The sequence below is a fragment of the Calliopsis andreniformis genome, chromosome 10, assembly GCF_051401765.1.
Source record: "Calliopsis andreniformis isolate RMS-2024a chromosome 10, iyCalAndr_principal, whole genome shotgun sequence".
NCBI lineage: Eukaryota > Metazoa > Arthropoda > Insecta > Hymenoptera > Andrenidae > Calliopsis > Calliopsis andreniformis.
In genome coordinates, this window is record NC_135071.1 from 9640790 (window position 1) to 9659941 (window position 19152).

General features: G+C 34.9%; 1 protein-coding gene across 4 annotated transcripts in view; it reads right to left on the reverse strand.

Moving 5' to 3' along the window:
• LOC143184454 (zwei Ig domain protein zig-8) overlaps positions 1 to 19152 on the reverse strand; it is a 201429-nt gene that overhangs the window by 32410 nt on the left and 149867 nt on the right. For all 4 annotated transcript variants that reach the window (XM_076386697.1, XM_076386696.1, XM_076386698.1 and 1 more), the window contains exon 3: positions 7968 to 8129. In XM_076386697.1, coding sequence (XP_076242812.1) covers positions 7968 to 8046 — 79 coding nt within the window. In that variant the 5' untranslated portion in view covers positions 8047 to 8129. The remainder of the gene's footprint in view (positions 1 to 7967; positions 8130 to 19152) is intronic.

Consider the following 19152-nt stretch of genomic DNA (forward strand, 5'->3'; position numbering starts at 1 on the left):
AAAAATGTATACTTGTCAATTAATGTTTAATTTGAACTATAAATTGAAACTGAAATTAAAATTAAGATAAGAATAGAAATAAAGATTTTTATTCAAAAACCTTGGAGGCTTTGAATAGAAACATTTAACTTAAGTTTGGTTTTTAATAGGATTATTCAAGCACCCTCCAAATACAACGCACTTCTATTTTTTTGATTACTCTTGGTACGAAATTTTTCTTTCTTTTTGCTCAGAATGAATAAAATTGCTCTTTTCTCCCCTTTAAAGATTCTGAAAGGATGCAGCATTGGGGTGCTGGAGGGTGTGAAAGCACGCTTCGAAAGCTTCAAATAGAATTGTAATTCAGTTTCCATAAGACGAGAAATTTTGCAAAAATCTGCGAGGACCGCGTTCTGAGTGACCGCAGTTGTGTAGTTGAGAAACTCTCACTACGTGGTGAGCTGAACCGCCAGAACCACGCATTGCTGCTGCAAGCTGCATTGCGGATGCATCTGCAAAATCTTGATGCACGTTTGAGGGTTCGTGAAACATTTTTTGAGCGATCCTTTCACTGTGTTGAGACAGTGCACACGTACATAACAAGATCGATTTATTGAAGTAATCCTATCTAGTGAGCGATGTGCTTTCTTCCTGCTTTGAAGAATTAGTGAACGAAGACTGGAAGGATTAGCGGCACCTGATTTATTTAAAGGAAGGTATTGACCTTTGCTTTTATTTTCTTCAGAAACTTGAAAATTTAGACGTAGAGGACTTTATTGTTTCGTAACTAGGAATTATGTCTTAATTTATTACAGTGAGACATCATCTATATTCCAGCAAAGTATCAAGAAATTTATATGAAACCTCTCAACTTAAGTCGTTTCTGCATTTCTATGTGGCAAACACAGTCCCTCTATGAAAATTGTCCTTTGTATGTGTGAATGTATGGGAATTTGCTATTTATTTTGTGTATAAGTATCGATGAATCAGCAATTTCCTAGACAGCTCAATACCAGCTCTGAATTCACCTAGATTCGAGCTATACACAATTTTAAATAAACCTATTTTCAACAAGTCTGCATTATTTTATGGCAGAGTCTTGAGCCAAGGCTTTATTAACAATCACTGTCACTTATTCCACATTTACACATGTAGAATCTTCAGTTTGAACAAAGCGTAAATAGTTGATATGGTTCTATGGATTTGAACCAGCAGTTTTTTCGTTCAAACTATTGCCCACTGCTATCGCGACCAGGTCTTCCGTTCTTTCCCTTAATCCTCAGTATCGTTCTTCTCGACACAAACAATGATTTGCGAGGATCGACGGGATTCGAGTATGGAGGCTCGATCGTCGATAAATCAGAATCAAACGAGAGTTCTGCACGATAGCTCCACGAGTTTGCAAAGGTAAAAATAGGCATGCAACGGTGCGTGAAGGAACGTGGTCGTGGGGGATCGCGTGAAGTGTACTAATAGCGAGTGATTTCGTTCGTGAAAAAGGGAGAATACAATTTATGGCAAAGGATTTTGGTTTGGTAGCCCTCTTGAAGCGTTGGTCACTCGAAAAAGTCCTGAAGAATTAGACAAGCTTGAACCCTGTTGATGAAATAGATATGATATTTCTAGGAAGCATCGCACATTATTTGCAATACATCAACGTAGAAAAGATCAAAGTGTCCAATTTTCATATAACTCTTTGGCTGCTAGTTGTAAGACAATAAAGTCTTCCTCGATACACTTTTCAATTCTGTGAGCAAAATAAAAACAGAAATCAATACTTCCTTTTAATTACATCGGACACCACTTGTTTTCCAAAGAAACGAGAAGACAAATCACCTAACAAGTAGATTTACTTTACTAAGTGTACATTCTTTTTCCAGTGTTATCTACTCCGCTATTGTCTCAACGCAAAAGAAGAATCACTCGAGTATTTCACGAACTCAAATGAGAATCGGGATTTTCCACGGCTATCTGCAATGCGGATTACGGTAGCGATGCGTAGTCTAGCTCACAACATAGCAAGAGTTTCTCAAATACAGAGCTACGATCACTCAGGACGCGGTCCTCGCAGATTCGCGAAATTCTATTCCATTTGGGGTCTTCGAACCGTGCTTTCACACTCTCCAGCATCCCAATGCAGAATCCTTTTAGATTGCTTAAAAGGCGGGAAAAAGCAATTTTATTTTCTCTGAACGAAAATCAAAACTCACTGTGCTGAGCCTGATCAATTAGATGGAAGTTTTTTGTCCTCGGAAGATGTTTGAGTAAAGCTACTAAGAATCTAATTAGAGACTTAAACGGTTTTCTTCAGAGTCGCGAAGTTTCCCAAGTTTGAATTTAAATTTGAATTAATGGTTTGGATATCAGTGTCAATTTAGAGTTACATTTTTTCGAATATTTATAGGAAGAAACTTCTATAAATCAGAGTCTACTTAATCACAAATATAAAACCACTTCGTTACAATCTCGTTGATCTTAGAACTTTTCTTTACAATAACTTCCCACAGCTTATCTTTAGTAACAAATTTATGTTATCACTGTGTGAACAATAATTCAATGCTAGGTCTGTATAAATCATTGAATTTTATTTTATTATTGTCTAACTTCTTGAAGCCACGTCTTCAAGTCTTCTGGCCTCAACTTTATCCCCAATGATCTTAGGACGCTAGGACTCGATCTTAGGAGCCGAATCCTAGAAATTCAGTGTCCCATGAAGTATGAAAAAGGGTTAGCCTCGTCGACTCGAATTCAGAACGCGTTTCCACTTCGTACTTGAAATCAGGTAAACGGAGAGATACTCACCGTCCTTAACAGAACCGGAAACGTGACTGTCAGAAGATGTTAGGGTCTTTTCTATCCATCCGGCGGTGGGACGCGTGCGACGAGAAAAAGACACGTGTAATCCCACCCTCCCCCCTCGCAGCGAGCGTTTCTCGAGGCGGTTAGGACGCGAGAGGCTCCGGGAAGATCCACTTTAGACTGCAAATTCGGAATGCGTTTCCGATTCACCGACGTGGAATCAGTTGAAGGAAATAAGCTCGCCTTTTGGAGCTTGAAACGTGACCTCCTTGCTGCGTCGGGAGCCATGTGCAGCTGACGAGCGAATGTAAGGAATTTAGCATTTACTGTTTCATATTGGGAGTAATGAACTATCGGGGATGAAATCCTTCGGTTATTTTATTAGCGAATGCAGTAGGGACATTGGACTTTTTTAGAGATTCTGATACTGAAATTGATTGCAAAGGGAGGTGGGAGAAGCAATAGTTTACGATTAGAAAAAAAATTCTTTGTTATAACTCAGAGGGACACAACTAACATCGCAGAGTGAAGTATTGTTCTGCTTTACTAGAAATTAATACAGACGCATATGAGGAAAGTGAAAATCTTTGGGAAGGGGAAGCCTTGTTCGAAGAGCAGTAACTTATAGAGTCACTTTTCTTCTATATAGAATAATTTGATATATGTTTTACTATTTATCTAAAATAATTGAAAACCACTGTAAGAAAGTGGAGTCCAGACTAGTTCAAGCTACTCAATTGACGAAATTGGAATTTGAGAAATTCTCAAAGTTATGACAGTTACGTAAGAAGCTAAATCTGGAGCATATGAATGGATGGAATTGTGTGTGCCAAGGCGGTTATGTGTATGCCCGTACGGTCCTGCTTAAGATTTGAGGACTCCTGCATTTAAGTGCTTCATAATGAACCGTAAGTTTAGGGGTAGTGGTTTCTGACTTCTGATAGCGGCTTTTGTTAAGAAAGGCAATTAATGTGATTAAAACATGACTAATACGTGAGCTTGGCCTTTCTATAAATCTGAAAGACTATAAAGGAGGGCAGTGTTTTCAGGGCACATCAAATTCAGATTTAATTCAGTTCAGTTTCTTCATGAATCTGAACAATTATATTCAAAAGCAATCAATAACCTAGCTCAACTTCTTAATCAATCTAAACAATTACACTAAAAAATGATGTAAGGACTTGGAATTCAGACCACACCCCACTTTAGGTTTTTAATATGTACATATGGGAAATTATACCAGACAACAGTGTGATGATTGAAGACACCAGGCAAGTATTAGTAACTTCGACTAAGCAAATGTTTCACTATTTTACATATTAAAATAATAAGTCAGGATTATGTACCTAGATTTACACTAACTGTAGATTTAAACTTGAGTGTCTTCTGGAGAGGCTGAAGAAATAGATACATAATTCACTGTTAACGTGAGCAATGAGCAAAGTATGCTAGAAGTATCTACATAACCAACAGGTAACCGTGGATATAGATACACTTAAGTTTTTCTTCGGCAAAGACACAATATACTCAGTTAACGTTTGACCGTACATTTACACTTGAGTGACTCCTCGACGAGTCGTAAGAAACGGACATACGGGTTTCTATTAACCTCTCACGATTGAAACTGACAGTAAAAATGAACGTAGTATCCGAGTATAAAATGGTACTACTCGACAGTAAAAACGAACGATCGAATTTGATCTGTGCGGTGAAACTAATTTGCCAAACAATTTTCGAGGTCTTCGATTGGCTACCGCGCATTCGGGTGAACTGGGACGGACGAACGCGCACTGGATGCAAACTTCGTGGGAAACAAATGTGGGAACTGTGCATCGTGAAAAATGGGACAGGTAGAGGCGTACAGGAAGAAGACACGCTCGAGGATAGATAGTTCCAGCGAGATGATTTACGACACCAAGATAATCCGCGAGCGGAAATTCTACAGCTGAAGATCTATCCGATGCCGCTTGGCTGTAACCTGTCATTAGGATTGAAATTACTAATTAGTGAGAGTAAACCTGTCATTGTGTCCCGTCTTAGTAGTTACAACTATTTTCTAAAGATTTCTGTCAAATCACCTGGAAAATGAGATGACAGAATGGTTTATGAAAGGTTGCACTAGGGTAGGCCGACTATTCATTTGTTGAGAGAATTTGGTGCATGAAGAAAGTCACGTTCACAGTTTGTATTCTGATTTTACTCTCGTATTCAGAACGTTCTATTTCAAAAACCAAGTTTCGAATTTTCTACGCACCCTGCAAAGTGTGTATCCCTTGTGAGTACTGATAGCGCAAGAAGGTTATGTGGCGCGCGAGGAATACCCTCAGGTCTCCAGACGTGGCCTCGATACGCTATTGGTCGAGAAGGGGGAGAGGAAGAATAGATCGCAGAGATAGGAAACTTTAGAAGATGTGAGAAACTGCGAAAGTGTCGTAGTTTGCAGAGGCATGTCTTCCTTGGAAAGAAAGAATAGTAAAACCCTGAAGATAACGCTTCCCTCCGCTGAAATGAGGACACACTACATCCATGATAACTTAGGTTAGTTTCACACACTTAAAAAATTGATCGACTTAAATTGGATATTTTACCAGGTGCCGAAAAAGAACTCAAAACCTTCTTCAGCTTGAATACAAATGACAGTAATTTTATCTAAACAACTTTGAAACTCAGGAATTGTTTTTTCTGTTCAATAACACTGTTCAACACGGGTCTGATTTTGTAAGCGTGAATAAACATTTCTTATAGATTTCGACGTGCTGATTACGAATCTGCAAACCGTTTTTTTCCAGAACGTACAGTTTTTTAAAAAATCAATTTTGAAAAAAATGACAAATTTTCAACTTTGGGATTTTTTTCTGCTTTTACCGTAGTAGTTATTTAGTTGCTCTTTGCACGAAATGATTCTGTGGACTCTCCCGAATAAAATAATATAAATAGTTATTAGATTATAAACATCGAAATAGGTTTAACTAACAATTAAAGTGAAAAGGACACCCAAAACGCACTCATTTTTGCTGATATTTTTCACTTTATTTCAAAAAGTAAGGGTCTAGGAGAAAATTTGACTATACCACGCGATAGAGAAAACCTTTCCACTAAGGAAAGCATCAAGCGAATGTTCAAAATTATTTTTGTTTTCAATATAGAAATAAAATAGTTTGACGAAACGCGCGGCGGCGACAGTGGTACTCAATGACGGCGGCGCGCACCGGTGGACGCCTCGCCTATCGCCTGCCGTTCCGCGGACCCTATACGCATTGACGTCATTGAGTATCACTGCCGCCGCCGCGCGTTTCGCCAAACTATTTTATTTCTATATTGAAAACAAAAATAATTTTTAACATTCGCTTGATGCTTTCCTTAGTAGAAAGGTTTGCTCTATCGCGTGTTATAGTCAAATTTTCTCCTAGACCCTTACTTTTTGAAATAAAGTGAAAAATATCAGCAAAAATGGGTGCGTTTTGGGTGTCCTTTTCACTTTAATTGTTATTTAAACCTATTTCGATGTTTATAATCTAATAACTATTTATATTATTTTATTCGGGAGAGTTCACAGAATCATTTCGTACAAAGAGCAACTAAATAACTACTACGGCAAAAGCACAGAAAAATCCCAAAGTTGAAAATTTGTCATTTTTTTCAAAATTGATTTTTTCAAAAACTGTACGTTCTGGAAAAAAACGGTTTGCAGATTCGTAATCAGCACGTCGAAATCTATAAGAAATGTTTATTCACGTTTACAAAATCGAAAAAAAGTCAAAATTTGTTGAACAGTGTAATTTATCAGCTTGCAATCTTTGTTCGAAAAACATTCGGCAATTTTATACGAAAATTTCATAAAGAAACGAGAAAAAAGATTGGAAAGATAAAAAGGACGACAAGAGTTTACAACGAGAAAATATTATAGCATAATTTTGTCTAGCGTATTCGACACTATGTATGGATACAGTAATTCACTACTAATCGTAATTCTATTTGTTTAATTGATGTAATAGAGAACGTAAAGCCCGAGCAATTCGAAATTTCAGATAGGATCTTTATGGCTGTCGACAATGCTGGCTATCGTAATTCACGTGGTATCGAGTAGAGCCATACAAGGTGATGAAACTCAATTCGGGATTCAAAGCGTATTTCATTCGATCCATAGTTCCGTATTTCAGTAACATAACACAGAAAGTAATTTCCTGCGATAATGCAGTGCGGAAATAATAGTTTAACGCCAGTAATATTAATATTAATTAATCTTGAATTCAGTATGACGTTTGGATACAGAGTACAATTCTAAGTTGAGTTACGTTTCGTTGTGATCCTTCGTTACAACTTGCTAGTGAAATTGAAAACCCTATCTTCTTCAGTCAAGATGCTTCCTCTGCATAACACGCATTAATGATGGAACTTTAGTTCGGAACAGTTGAGAAAACTGCTTCAACTCGGACATAGTAGCAGTTCATGAGCGCATTATAAACTCTGCCACTGGTAGATGTGCCAGCATGCGAAGTTCTATCGACATTGCTCAGTGTCAGTGGTTCAGTCGCTGTGTACATATTCACATTTGAGTGAATTGAGTATTAGGCAATCTTATAGCGTAACATACTTCAGAAAATCTATGGGAGAAAGTGAGTGTCATTCAGAGAGGGCATAGACACTCAACTCTAGAATTACGGTCATACTTATACAGTCGAAATGTAACCAAAGTCTCAAAATTTGACCAAAACACCTTGCTAAATTCTGTTTAATATGCTTGATAAGTTTGCGAAAGTGGTTTTCTGTACTCTAACAGAGTTATCACGTACGTAGAAACTAGTGGATATCATTTAAAGAAGAATACAGTGTAGATACTCAAGTAAAAAACTACGGTCACAGTGACTCAGTAACTTTGACTTTAAAAAATCCAAGATTTCATTAGCTTCACGAAAGTTTCATTTAACACATTTGAAAAGCTAGTAAAGGGGCATCAATACTCAACTTAAAAACTGTGGTCACACTTATACAGTAGGAGCTTGGCTCTCAAAGAGTCCAAATTTAATCAGTTTCGCTGGTGTTTCACATAGCACATTTGGAAACCTTGCAAAAAGGTATAGACACTCAACTCGAAAGTTACAGTTAACCTTTTGCACTGATAACTTAGTTCCCAAAGATTTGAGTTAAATTGTACTTAGTAGATTTGGAAAGCTTGCAAAAGGACATACCTGTGTGGGAGTCGGACGCCGATAGATAAACGAGGCAGCAAGTCGTTAGGAGCCGAAGGAGCCACATGACACTGCACATGATTGCTCGACTAGTGGCTCCTCCCTTCCTTATCTATTCCCGCTGTTGCGGTTGGTGCACCGCTGCCACGTCATCGCTGTCATCTGAAACAGATCAGACACCACCGGTGGATTTAGTTTTGCTTAGTATACTGAACTTTAAAGACAAATTATATTTTGCACGAGTTACTGTTATAATACTAATTAAGTTTTCAGATTTCCAAATCTTCACAGTCTTTAATATATTTTCAATTTTCCAATTTTCAAATGTTCGAAACTTCAAAATTTTCAAAGCTTTCATATGCTCATCTTTCAAAGTCTTTCTCAGTATTTATTCCAATTTCTAAATCCTAAATGTTAGAAAGCTGTATTCATTGCGTTTGACGAGTAACCCGAGGCAACGTCACAACTGATCTTCTCATCAAGTTCTGTCAGGAAAATTGTCTTCCACTCGTGGTCGGGTTCGGAATCCAATAAAGGTCAGAAACACTTTAGCGATTCGTATCAGTCGCGATCTCTTGCACGGTTAGACTGTTGAGGTGGATCGAAATACAGGACGCCGGTGTCATAATGTAATTAATTCGTTTTATTTCAGCGGAGGTGGAACGGGCACTTCGCTAATATGAAAGTATCGCCGACTTTGTGGGGGTTAACTTCTGAAACTTTCCCACGAGTGGCCTGCACGGATTTTAATTAAACTATAATTAAATACCGTGAGATAGTTCGTAGGATGGAGAAAACAAGGAATCGGATCCATTTTTACGTGCTTCGAAATTGAGAGAAGTTTAGGAAACTTCTAATATAAGCAAAAATAGTTTTATGTGAAAATGAATAAACTTAGAGAGAATTAGGAATATTCATTGATATTAATCTATTTTGCATATGACTGTACCTTGATGCATCAACTATTCTTTTTTTGAGTTTCTGAAAACTCATTTTATTATATTTAGGTACTCTACAATTTTGTTTCAATTTGTTTTCTGAATTTTTGCTTTGGATCGATTCTCATAATTTTTCTATTTATTATCATATGCTCGGAAGAAGTGTGTTAATAGTGATCGTTGATTTGAGGAATTAGTAGCACGACTAGCACGTGGCCATATAAAGGGTATAATGAAAGCAGCCCGAGGGTACAACCTATGTTCCCTAAACATATGCTAGATACTTTAACAAAATTACAGAGGTAGTCTGATAATATCGCAAGGATAATCAAGCAGCACAGTGCTATAATTGCGATTAAGGTATAAGCTACAGTTGGTATAAAATAAATCGTCCCCTCGAGACCATTTCGCAACAATTCGCACTGTTGTTTTTCCATTGCAATTTTCATTCTTCCCCTACTTATTATTTCTGATCATAACTGACGATGATACCGTTGGGAATAGTGCAACAGGTTATCCAGGATGATAATTTACGGTTTTACAGTCATGAAGGTTGATGATAAATTGCTTCTCCTGAGAAAGAACTGTATTTCAACTTTTCACACTGTTCTATTATGTACATTTCTTTCAATAAATTTGTACCTTTTACTTACCTATATGCATTTTAAGTTAGAATAACAATTGTATTTCTCTGTAAAATTATTTTTAATATCTGTGTTGGGTGACAAAGTTTGTTAAATAGTGTAAAATTTTCATCCCTGATTTTTTTCTAACTTCACTTGGAACAAAAGAATAATCTAACCTAGGTGTCAGAATCACTATGTATAGTTCTATATAGATATATTTATGTATGAAAATTGAAGTCGCCTTCTACATGATCCTAATTACATAATTAAATTAATGTACCTATTACCATTACCCACTTCAGCCAATATCAGCTTTCAAAATTCTTTTGAAAATATAAATCTTGATTTCAAAATTCAAGAGCGCATAGTAACTGTTCTCTATCGTTATGTTGCTACCTTTTTTCGGATCGAGTGGGTATTCGAATCACGCACACTTTAAAATCCTGTCACTCATTTGAATAAAATTTGCGTCCCGGTTACCAGCGAAAATTTATTACATTTCATTGGTGTCACTTGATTTGCAACGCCTGCCTTTCGAGTTGAGCCTTTGGAGACGTGGATTTCTTTCATCGACCTGTGGAACAGTTTCCTGCAAATTGAAATTGTATGTAGGAAGGTAGGGCATAGTGTTTCCCATTTATCTTCGCTACCTTAAACATTTCCGCTGTTCCTTCATATGTAACGGCTCTACATTTTAGGTGAAAAATAGTGTCAGGCTTTAACGCTGTCGCAGGTGACGTCAGAGGCTTATATTGGTAGTTGAAAGGTGTTGCATCTATAAAAGGTGAACATTTTATTTGTTAACTCTGAGTTTTGGTTATTTTGTTGGGGTTAATGATTTATATTGTGGGACTGTAAATACACGTGAGGGAAAATAAAATAATAGGCTTATAACAAAAAAATAGCACTCGAATATTATAGCAGTTGGAATTATAATATTATGCATTAGGTGTGTCTTCATTTACCACGAAAAATTCGCTTCAACTTCTTATAATGTGTATCCTGATCTTGATACTTGGTATTTTTGCATATTATTTTGCATTCTTTACTTTTTTTTGCATGCTTAAATTTGGGCATTCAGTCGATTATTACCTGTAGTAGGTTGTACTAGTAACTGCATATAATATTCATTAATTATCTGATAATTGTAACTGTAATTATAAACTGTGATCGGTTGAAACATTCAATCTTCTTCCATTTCATGAAAATATTACGTATTGCAGGACATGTCCAGAAACAATCCTCAAAACGTAGTACCATTTATTATATTCGAAGTTTTCACTTCAAAGTGATTTTTCTGAAATTAAGATTCTGAACTTCAAACGCCAGCATCTCAAAAATAAAAATATGTGATACAATGTCTCCTCTTGTAACCATAGATTTATAATCTCATAGCATTTGATGCAATTTCTTCATTTTGTTCAATATCCAAAATGGCTTCCCCGAAGTCACTGATGCGATGCTACGACCCCCTGAACAGGTCGCAAGATTCTAGAGTCAACTTTAAAGCCTGATGTTGTCTCAGGAGGTAAACAAGCAGAAAAAAGCAACATCAAAGTTGAACATCATTATGCAAAGTTCATTAAAAGTGATTTCCCGCTCTGGATTTCACGGTGAACCTGGTCCCCATCAGTTCCACCGCAAGAGAAGTAACCTTCTGACCGCGGCATTAAACTTATCCAACTTCATCCCCCGCCGTCTTTATCCCTCCCATCGAGTTAAAAAGTTCCAGCAGCTTTATCTATCCGACCTCTAGTTGTTCTTCCTCGGTTCATGCTCCTTTGTTTTGCTCGCTCCTCGCCTCATTTTTCTTCCCTCCTCCAATCTTCCAATCTTCCTTTTTTCTTTCACCCCTCTTCGGCCAGCTTTGCGTGGTTTAATGGACGCGACTGCTGCCTCGTGAATTAAGCGAAAAAGGAGGAGGCATTGATTGATCTTTAGGATCTCCTGTTTGAAGCCTTCATCGTGTAGGTTAGGATTTTGGAACTTTTCTAGGATACGGGACTAAAAAATTAAATATTTTCTGAGGTTAAAAGTTTGGAATCTTTCCAGAGTTAGGACTTTGAAATTATTCTAGATTCAGAATTGTGGAAACTTTTAGAAATACTTTATCGAACAATTTTTTTCTCCCTTGCAAATTTAAACTCGAAACTCTTTTTCGTGTATTAGTTCGTTTTGGAAATGAAAAAATCGACGATCTTCAGGGTTTTCATATTGTGAGTTAGGATTAGAATTCGGGAGTTTTTTCAGAGTTAGGATTGGGGAACTTTTTACAAATGACTCACCAAACACTTTTTCTCGCAAATATAACACGCGAAACTCCTTCGTTATATATTCCTCTATTTGTGTGGTAAAAAATTATTGTTCGATCTTTAAAATCTTCATTCTATGGGTGAATGTGTGTTTCTTCCTTTGCTTGTAAATCTACCGAATGAAAGTCCTACGTAGGTTCCTACCATTTTGAAAGCAAAGAATTTCCTCCATTTCACATAAAATGGAGAGAATTTCCAATACAAAGCCACGTGAAGCCTTTGTTGACGTTAACTGAAACATTTTTTTCAACCGTTTCTTTTCAAAGAATACTTATCGCTGCGAAAGGAAATGAGGAAACTAACAAACTGTCATAATTCTTGTGCTGGGATTGAAGCTAAAGTGAATGGAATAAAAACGCATTGAGTGAAACTATTAGTTTCGTTGTAGTAAACTTTCGTTGTTTCTAAAGAAGGAAGAAGCAGGGTTTAATTAAACTTATTTACTTCTTTTCTACTGTGCGACAATTATGATTACGTGCACATGAATTAGCAGAAACGAGGGACAAGAACGTACTTTATTATCAATTATAATATAAACGCGTTTGAATAATTAACTGGCATAGAAAGTAAGCTGAATAATGAGAAGGTGCCAATCGCTCTAGCTCTATAATTTAAATGATGCAATGGCGTGATCCATTCGGGAAATAATGATTAATGCATAATATGAATTGTGATTGAGTTATGATAAAACATTAATATTAATCAGCGTATATCATATGTTGAAATATTTTGAGAATAACCATACGTTATCTAATCAAATTTTAATCCGATTTCTTTTCTTTCCACCCTGCATTTATATTCAAAATAGTTTCACAGAATAAACGTAATTTATGGGAAGGGATAACAATATTTTTCATCGTCGTGAATAAAGGCACGTGTTCTCGAATGTGATATAAATCATTGACTATAATTCTTGCCATCGAATTTGTCTTGAGAGTCGTTTGAAAATGGACGTATGATCTGCAGAGGGTGATCAAATTTTTATGATCAGATGATAAAATATTTTATTCAGTTCGTTGAATTGTATAACTTTGAGCTTTTTAATACCCGAAGCTTTCAAACTCTTAAATCGTTAGATTTTCAAACGTATCAAATATTTATTTACAAATATTCAATTTCTCAAGTTTTCGAAGTTTGAGTTTTAAAATATGTATTCCAAGATTTGAAATTCTCAAACTCCCAATATTTTAAATTTCTAAATCTCCAGATTTTTAAACAGTTTAAATGCATATAAATTTTCAATTCCTCACATTCCTTGTAATATAAACTGCGATATTGCAATATAAACTTACAAGCACATAGTCAAACATTTAAATCCTTCCCAAATTTTCAAGTATTTAAATATTTGATATTAAAAATTTTTTAAATATACAAGACTTCCAAATTTTCAAATATATCAGATAAAGGTTTTCAATATCTCAAATTTTCCAATTTTTAACTTTCAACTTCTCAACAATTTAAATCATACAAGCTTTCAAGTTCTCCATTTTTCAAATCTGCGAAGTCTTTTCGAAAAATAAAATGGCCTCGACAATTAGTCCATGTTTATTAGTTTTCTTTGATGTACATACATAGCTGAGTTCAATTATGTAAAGGGATGCATATGTATATTTAAAAAATTTAAATAATTAATACCCAGAAATATTAAGCTTGTTATATATTACTAAAAACAAATCAGTATTTATCATAGCAAAAATAATTTCATCTGAAGTATATTTTCAATTCCATTGCAAGTAGGGCTTGAGTTACAGAAACGTGAAAGATTTGTTTGATTTATTTTGCTAAGAGAAGGTGTTTATTATTTTTCTAATATTCTGTTTTTTATTCAATAATAGAGATTAATAGAATAATTTGATCTAAAAAAATATTGACAGTTGCGCTTGGATTAAACGAGAAATGAATAGCAATAGCGTACTTATCATCCGGTGGTCCAAAATACATTTGTATCCAGGAAAGGGTTCTATGATAATGTTCTTTTTAAGAGGGTGGTGATTTATGAGTTGCGCAAGGAATATTCTATCGAGCTCGTGAAGCGGCATGGTAATCTCAGGCAAAATGTACGAGATTTCAATATCTGACGAATTTGCGATAACCTAAAGTTCGACCATATGAATATTGTATCGCAAAGTGTAATAACAATTTAATTTTTCTTTTAGAAATATGTAATAACGCGTAAATGTGTAATAATAAAAAAAGTATTAACAATAATTTAAGTTGACTCAAATCTTAAAACGTCTGTAGCTCTTATTTGCGGATTTATACGTATAATAGTACTCAAATAGCAATGAAAGTTAAGAGATATGGTAATGCTTACTATGCGAAATGTATTAAACTGTAAAACAAAATTAGCGCCAGTACCATCGAGCGTAAAACGTTCTATCGATTGGACGTAAAATAGGCTTTCAAACACGAGCAATTTCAGTGAAATCGTCTGAGACACACGAGCAATCGACTTTAAGAGGGATCTCGATCTCAAAATCAAGAGGGAAGCTTTACAGCCTTAAGCATAAATGTCGCCAATCTCTGTTTGCTTGTTGAATCACAGTTAAGGCGATTGAAGAGCTAATGCATTTCTGGAGAACCATTAACTCTTTGTTAACTTCTATAAATCTCAAATTAACTAACTTTGATTGTGATTTGCATACTATCTGCAATGATTATAGGAATATTGTTTACATATTGTAATTACTTTGAAGTCTGAACGAGAATAGAATTGAAAATGCTTACATTTCAAATGAAATCATTTTCGTTACAAAAACTGTTGCTATATCTTTAATAATCAGTAGTAAAAATTAAAATTTGAAGCTTACGATTAAATTAGGTACGACTTCAGTAATAAAGTTCAACATTTTTTTAAATAACGATATATCATAAAATTTCGTTATACCTTCCTTCGTATTTATGATTCCTTAAATATGTCTTCTCAAAGTAACCATATTACTAAATAGTATTAGAATAAGTAATAATAAAAGAAATACAATTATTGAGTGGAAATGGACTCAAAAAGCAGCTCAAGATCAAGTTACACTATTGCAAGTGAACCATAGAAGTACATAATAGTATTTATAATTTATAATAATATTGCAGATGTATCAACATATAATCAAGCTGTAGATTTATGTACAAAGAACAGGAAAGTAGAGTGTATTTAACTATTATGGAAATCGTAATTCTATTTAAAACATAAAATCTACAACACTTTCGTTCGAGCATAATAATTTAATAATTTGAGTTGAGAGATTCTTAAGTGAAATTAGACAGTAATTGTCTTAGAGGATCGAATAGGATTGCAAAGGAAAGACAATTGTACGAGTATACCAATAAACTATTTAAAAGTAAATTCAAGGAGTGAGAAGTAGGCCATAGGTCACAGTTGATGCTACACCAACCAAACGAAGTACGGAAACCACAATTTCACAATTTCAGAAACTTGGTTACCAGGGACTAGCAAGTATAGAATACAGAAAAGTATTCAAGTGGTTTTAATTCCGTTTACATTATTACTCCTTCACGGTTTTCTTTATGATTTCAATAAGGGTGTCGAGAGAAGAAAAGCGTGCCGTAAAGGTGAGAAAATTGTCCGTTGTGCGGAAAACTCGAGACGCCTCGAATGAAATTAAACGCGACTTCTTCCCTGGGCAGAGCTCACGTGTCGTCGTGGACGTTCCATTTAAATAATTGTACAAGGGAATAGAAAAGACAGATGCAGAAGCAAACAATCTTGAATATATATTGCATTGGGAAAATGTAAAAAAATGTATTGAATCTATAATATACATACATAAATAGTGAAAATTTATAATAGTTTTGCAAATTTTTAAACATCTTTTTAAAAGATGCTCCATGAAGTAAAAAATTAAAAGTTGCATATATATCATCGTATGCACAGTGAAAAAGATGGAGTGTAGAGATTTTCTAAGGAAGAAAAGTAATTTCCACCAGCGCAAATGTTTGTAGACAACCCTTCCACGAATTTTAAATATTTTTAAACACAGCAGTAGTATTTTTGTTATTGTAATCTCAACTGATATGAATAGTATGAATTTCTGAGGTACAATATTTTATCATACCCCTCTTCTCACAGTCTGTATTCATATTCACATTTACTTGAAGCAACGAGAAGCCGGCAGCTCCTGTCTCGTCTTAAAATTGTGATTATGAATATTCAGATGTAGGAGAAATAGTTCAAGCGACTTCAGATGCAGCATTAAAGATGCAACGAAATGCTAAGCGCTGCGAAATGAATCCTCGCTTTTGATTTTTCGTTAATCACATATTGATATCAAATTTGAAATTTCATGTGTGTTTGTTGACAATTATTACTCAAAAGTTAAAACTACTCTACTGCATATTTCCATCTCCACTATTTTCTCCAACTGAAATTACTGAAACAGCACACGGATAAATAATCAAAACATGAAGAGACTTTAGACAGTAGAAACGGGTTCATAAAATGTAAATTAATTTTTTATCACAAGTATGAAATTCAAGTAACGAGCGATCTTGCAAAAGAATATTCTACAATATTTCGTTTGAACGTTATGGTGATTGCATTAATTTTTATTACAAATTCGAAATTAGAGCAATAGAAGACCTGACAGTAATAGCATTATTTTTTAATTAAAAGTCTAAAATATTCTATAATGTTTGAAAAATTAATTTTTTCATATCATAATGGTTGTAAGATCTGGTTGCTTCTATTGTCTAAATTTTCTGCCCCTGTTACTGTTCCTATTCCAATACAGTGCTAGAAGAAATGATTTACACTCCAAAAAGCACAAAAGACTAAAGGTCGATCGTAACGAAACACAATTACAATTAATATCGCCTCGAATGATATACAGACCAACCTATTTATCTGAAGAATACAATTACCGTGTTGTTGGAGACCCGCAAAGCCGAAAAGATAAACGAAATTAATTCTCCGATGTGACACTGGTCAGAACGCACACACTCTTCCTGGCTTATTGTTGAATTTGATTTATAACTCGAGGGAACAGGACTCTGGCTCAGCGTTGATTTCAATCGAATTATCGGTGCTAGCAAATTTCATGCATATTTATCGAGAGACGATTAAAAAGCTGGGTCATCTCGACTGGGTAGGTCTCTGGAGTATCTTCGCTTCTTAAAAATAATGTTGACGATTAAATTGTTATGATCAGATGAAAATATTATAAATTTAATAGTTTAGACGAAATAATATTAGTTTTTAAATTGTTAAACAGAGATAGTAAATGGTGGCCAAATGGTGGCGCTTTCAATTCCTACTGAACAAAGTTGAAGTTAATTGATTTCTATATAAATTCACACTTTTGTATTGCCTGAATATCAAGGCAGATGGAAAAAGAAATGTTAGAAGACTCGAAGATTAGTTCATATTCATTAATTTTCGTGTATGTATTGAAATTTATTACTGACCAATTTTCGATTGATTTCGCGGTACCGTCGAATTTTACTCGAAAATCTTTCAACAAATGAATATAATATAGAAATGGAGGAAGTGTTCTTTACTTAAAATTTAGAATCACCGTGCGTTTATTGGAATTGTTAGCGAATTAGGGTAGTAATGCACTTTCATCACTTCTTAAAATTTCATTAAAACCTGTAGTCTTCCTTTTCTGTTGCTAATCTATAATGAAAACATTTTACTGACGCTAGAAAGTAAGTACTAATAATTTTCTCATTTTCTGTGTGGACAATTTTAAAAGATTTTTATTTGAAAATAAGAGTTACTATGCGTTTGATAGAATTTTTTACGAATTCAAGATCTTAACTCACCACATCTCAAAGTTTCATTAAGCTCATTTAATATCGTTAATTAAATTTTTTCTAACAAGTGTTATTATTTCAGTATACAATAGCAAAGATATTCGAAAGATGCTTGGAAATATGCATTAATAATTTTCCGTCTTCCCAGGAACTTCGCGCAATATTTGCACGAATATGGCAAAAGACACAGTAGATAATTTCCAAATGTATTCAGAGGTTATACGGTCGACGAGAGGAGTCAAGAAGTTAGTGAGACGGCGGTTCACGAGGCTGCTTAGCATTTAAATATTGCCTACCTCTCTGCCGCTCGTTCCGAGACAAGAGACCGCAAACGGCTAAGGTGTCTGCAAAATGAAATCGCCTCGTTCCGTGTCTCTTCTCTCCGCCATGCGTGTTTCCTTTCATTAGAACTGCTTCCGCCTCGCTAACTTTACTTTGGCGATCATTCAAATTAGGCCAACAAGTTTTCCCAGGGTTTAACAGCTCCCATGTTTACAAATAAATAAAACTACCACACGAATATACGTAAATTTTCTATTAGATGTAGAAGAGTAAGAAAACACTTCTGAATAAAGAAATATACCACACATGTACACAAATATAGTAAACAATGAAGGGAAATAGGAAAGCAAATTTTTATACGAAGGAGCTAAGTCTTTGAAGCAGAGAAACATTTTTTCTAGGAAAACCGAGGGGTAGTCTAAAAAGAAAAATTAGCACTTCGGGTTAAATTTCATCTCTTTATTAAATTTTATTGTGTTCTTCCCTGGAAAGTGGTGAACCCTCAAGGAAATTCAGTTTAGCGGGAATTCTTCATTTTCCAGAGAATTCATTTTTCTGCAACCATGCAGAGTGATGCATTGCTGTGAGCTCCACACATACTAAGAAGACGTGATAAAAATTTGTCTTTGAAAATGCTCGTAGAAACAAAGAACTTTTCTCCGTATTAGAATTTCAGAGTTAAAGTGTTTCGACATGCGACTTCCTGGCAGCTTATGAATATTAATACGTTTGCAGTCGTCTGACCCATTATTTTTTTATTTGATAATTTTAATAATTTCGAGAATGATTAAAGAATTATTAAAATTATAGCGGACTGTGAACGTGTTAATTTGCAGGAAAGAGGGAAACGAGGAACGCTGGGCTACTTTCCTCAATTGTCATTTCCTCGTCTCTTCCTTTCCTCGAGTAATTGAAATTATTATGATTAAAACCAATGCTTCGTTTAATACAGGCTGTAACAAATATAGCCTTCGATATTGTAAGGGTTGATAGGAGATCCAAATTAAAACACAAAATGGCGTATACCATAGTGTTCGATCTACTTTCATTTTGCAATAATATTGCCTTAAAATTAATACAGTACAGACATATTATTATACAGATGCATTGAAGAGTAGAAATAGAGCTAGAAAGGTTTAATATATTTTCTTGTATTTCTTACGGTTTAACTTTTATAAAGCTTTAAAAATCTACGATCCATTTCCTACGAGTATCTTGGATTTTTATAGCTTTATAAAAGATAAACCGTAAGAAATAC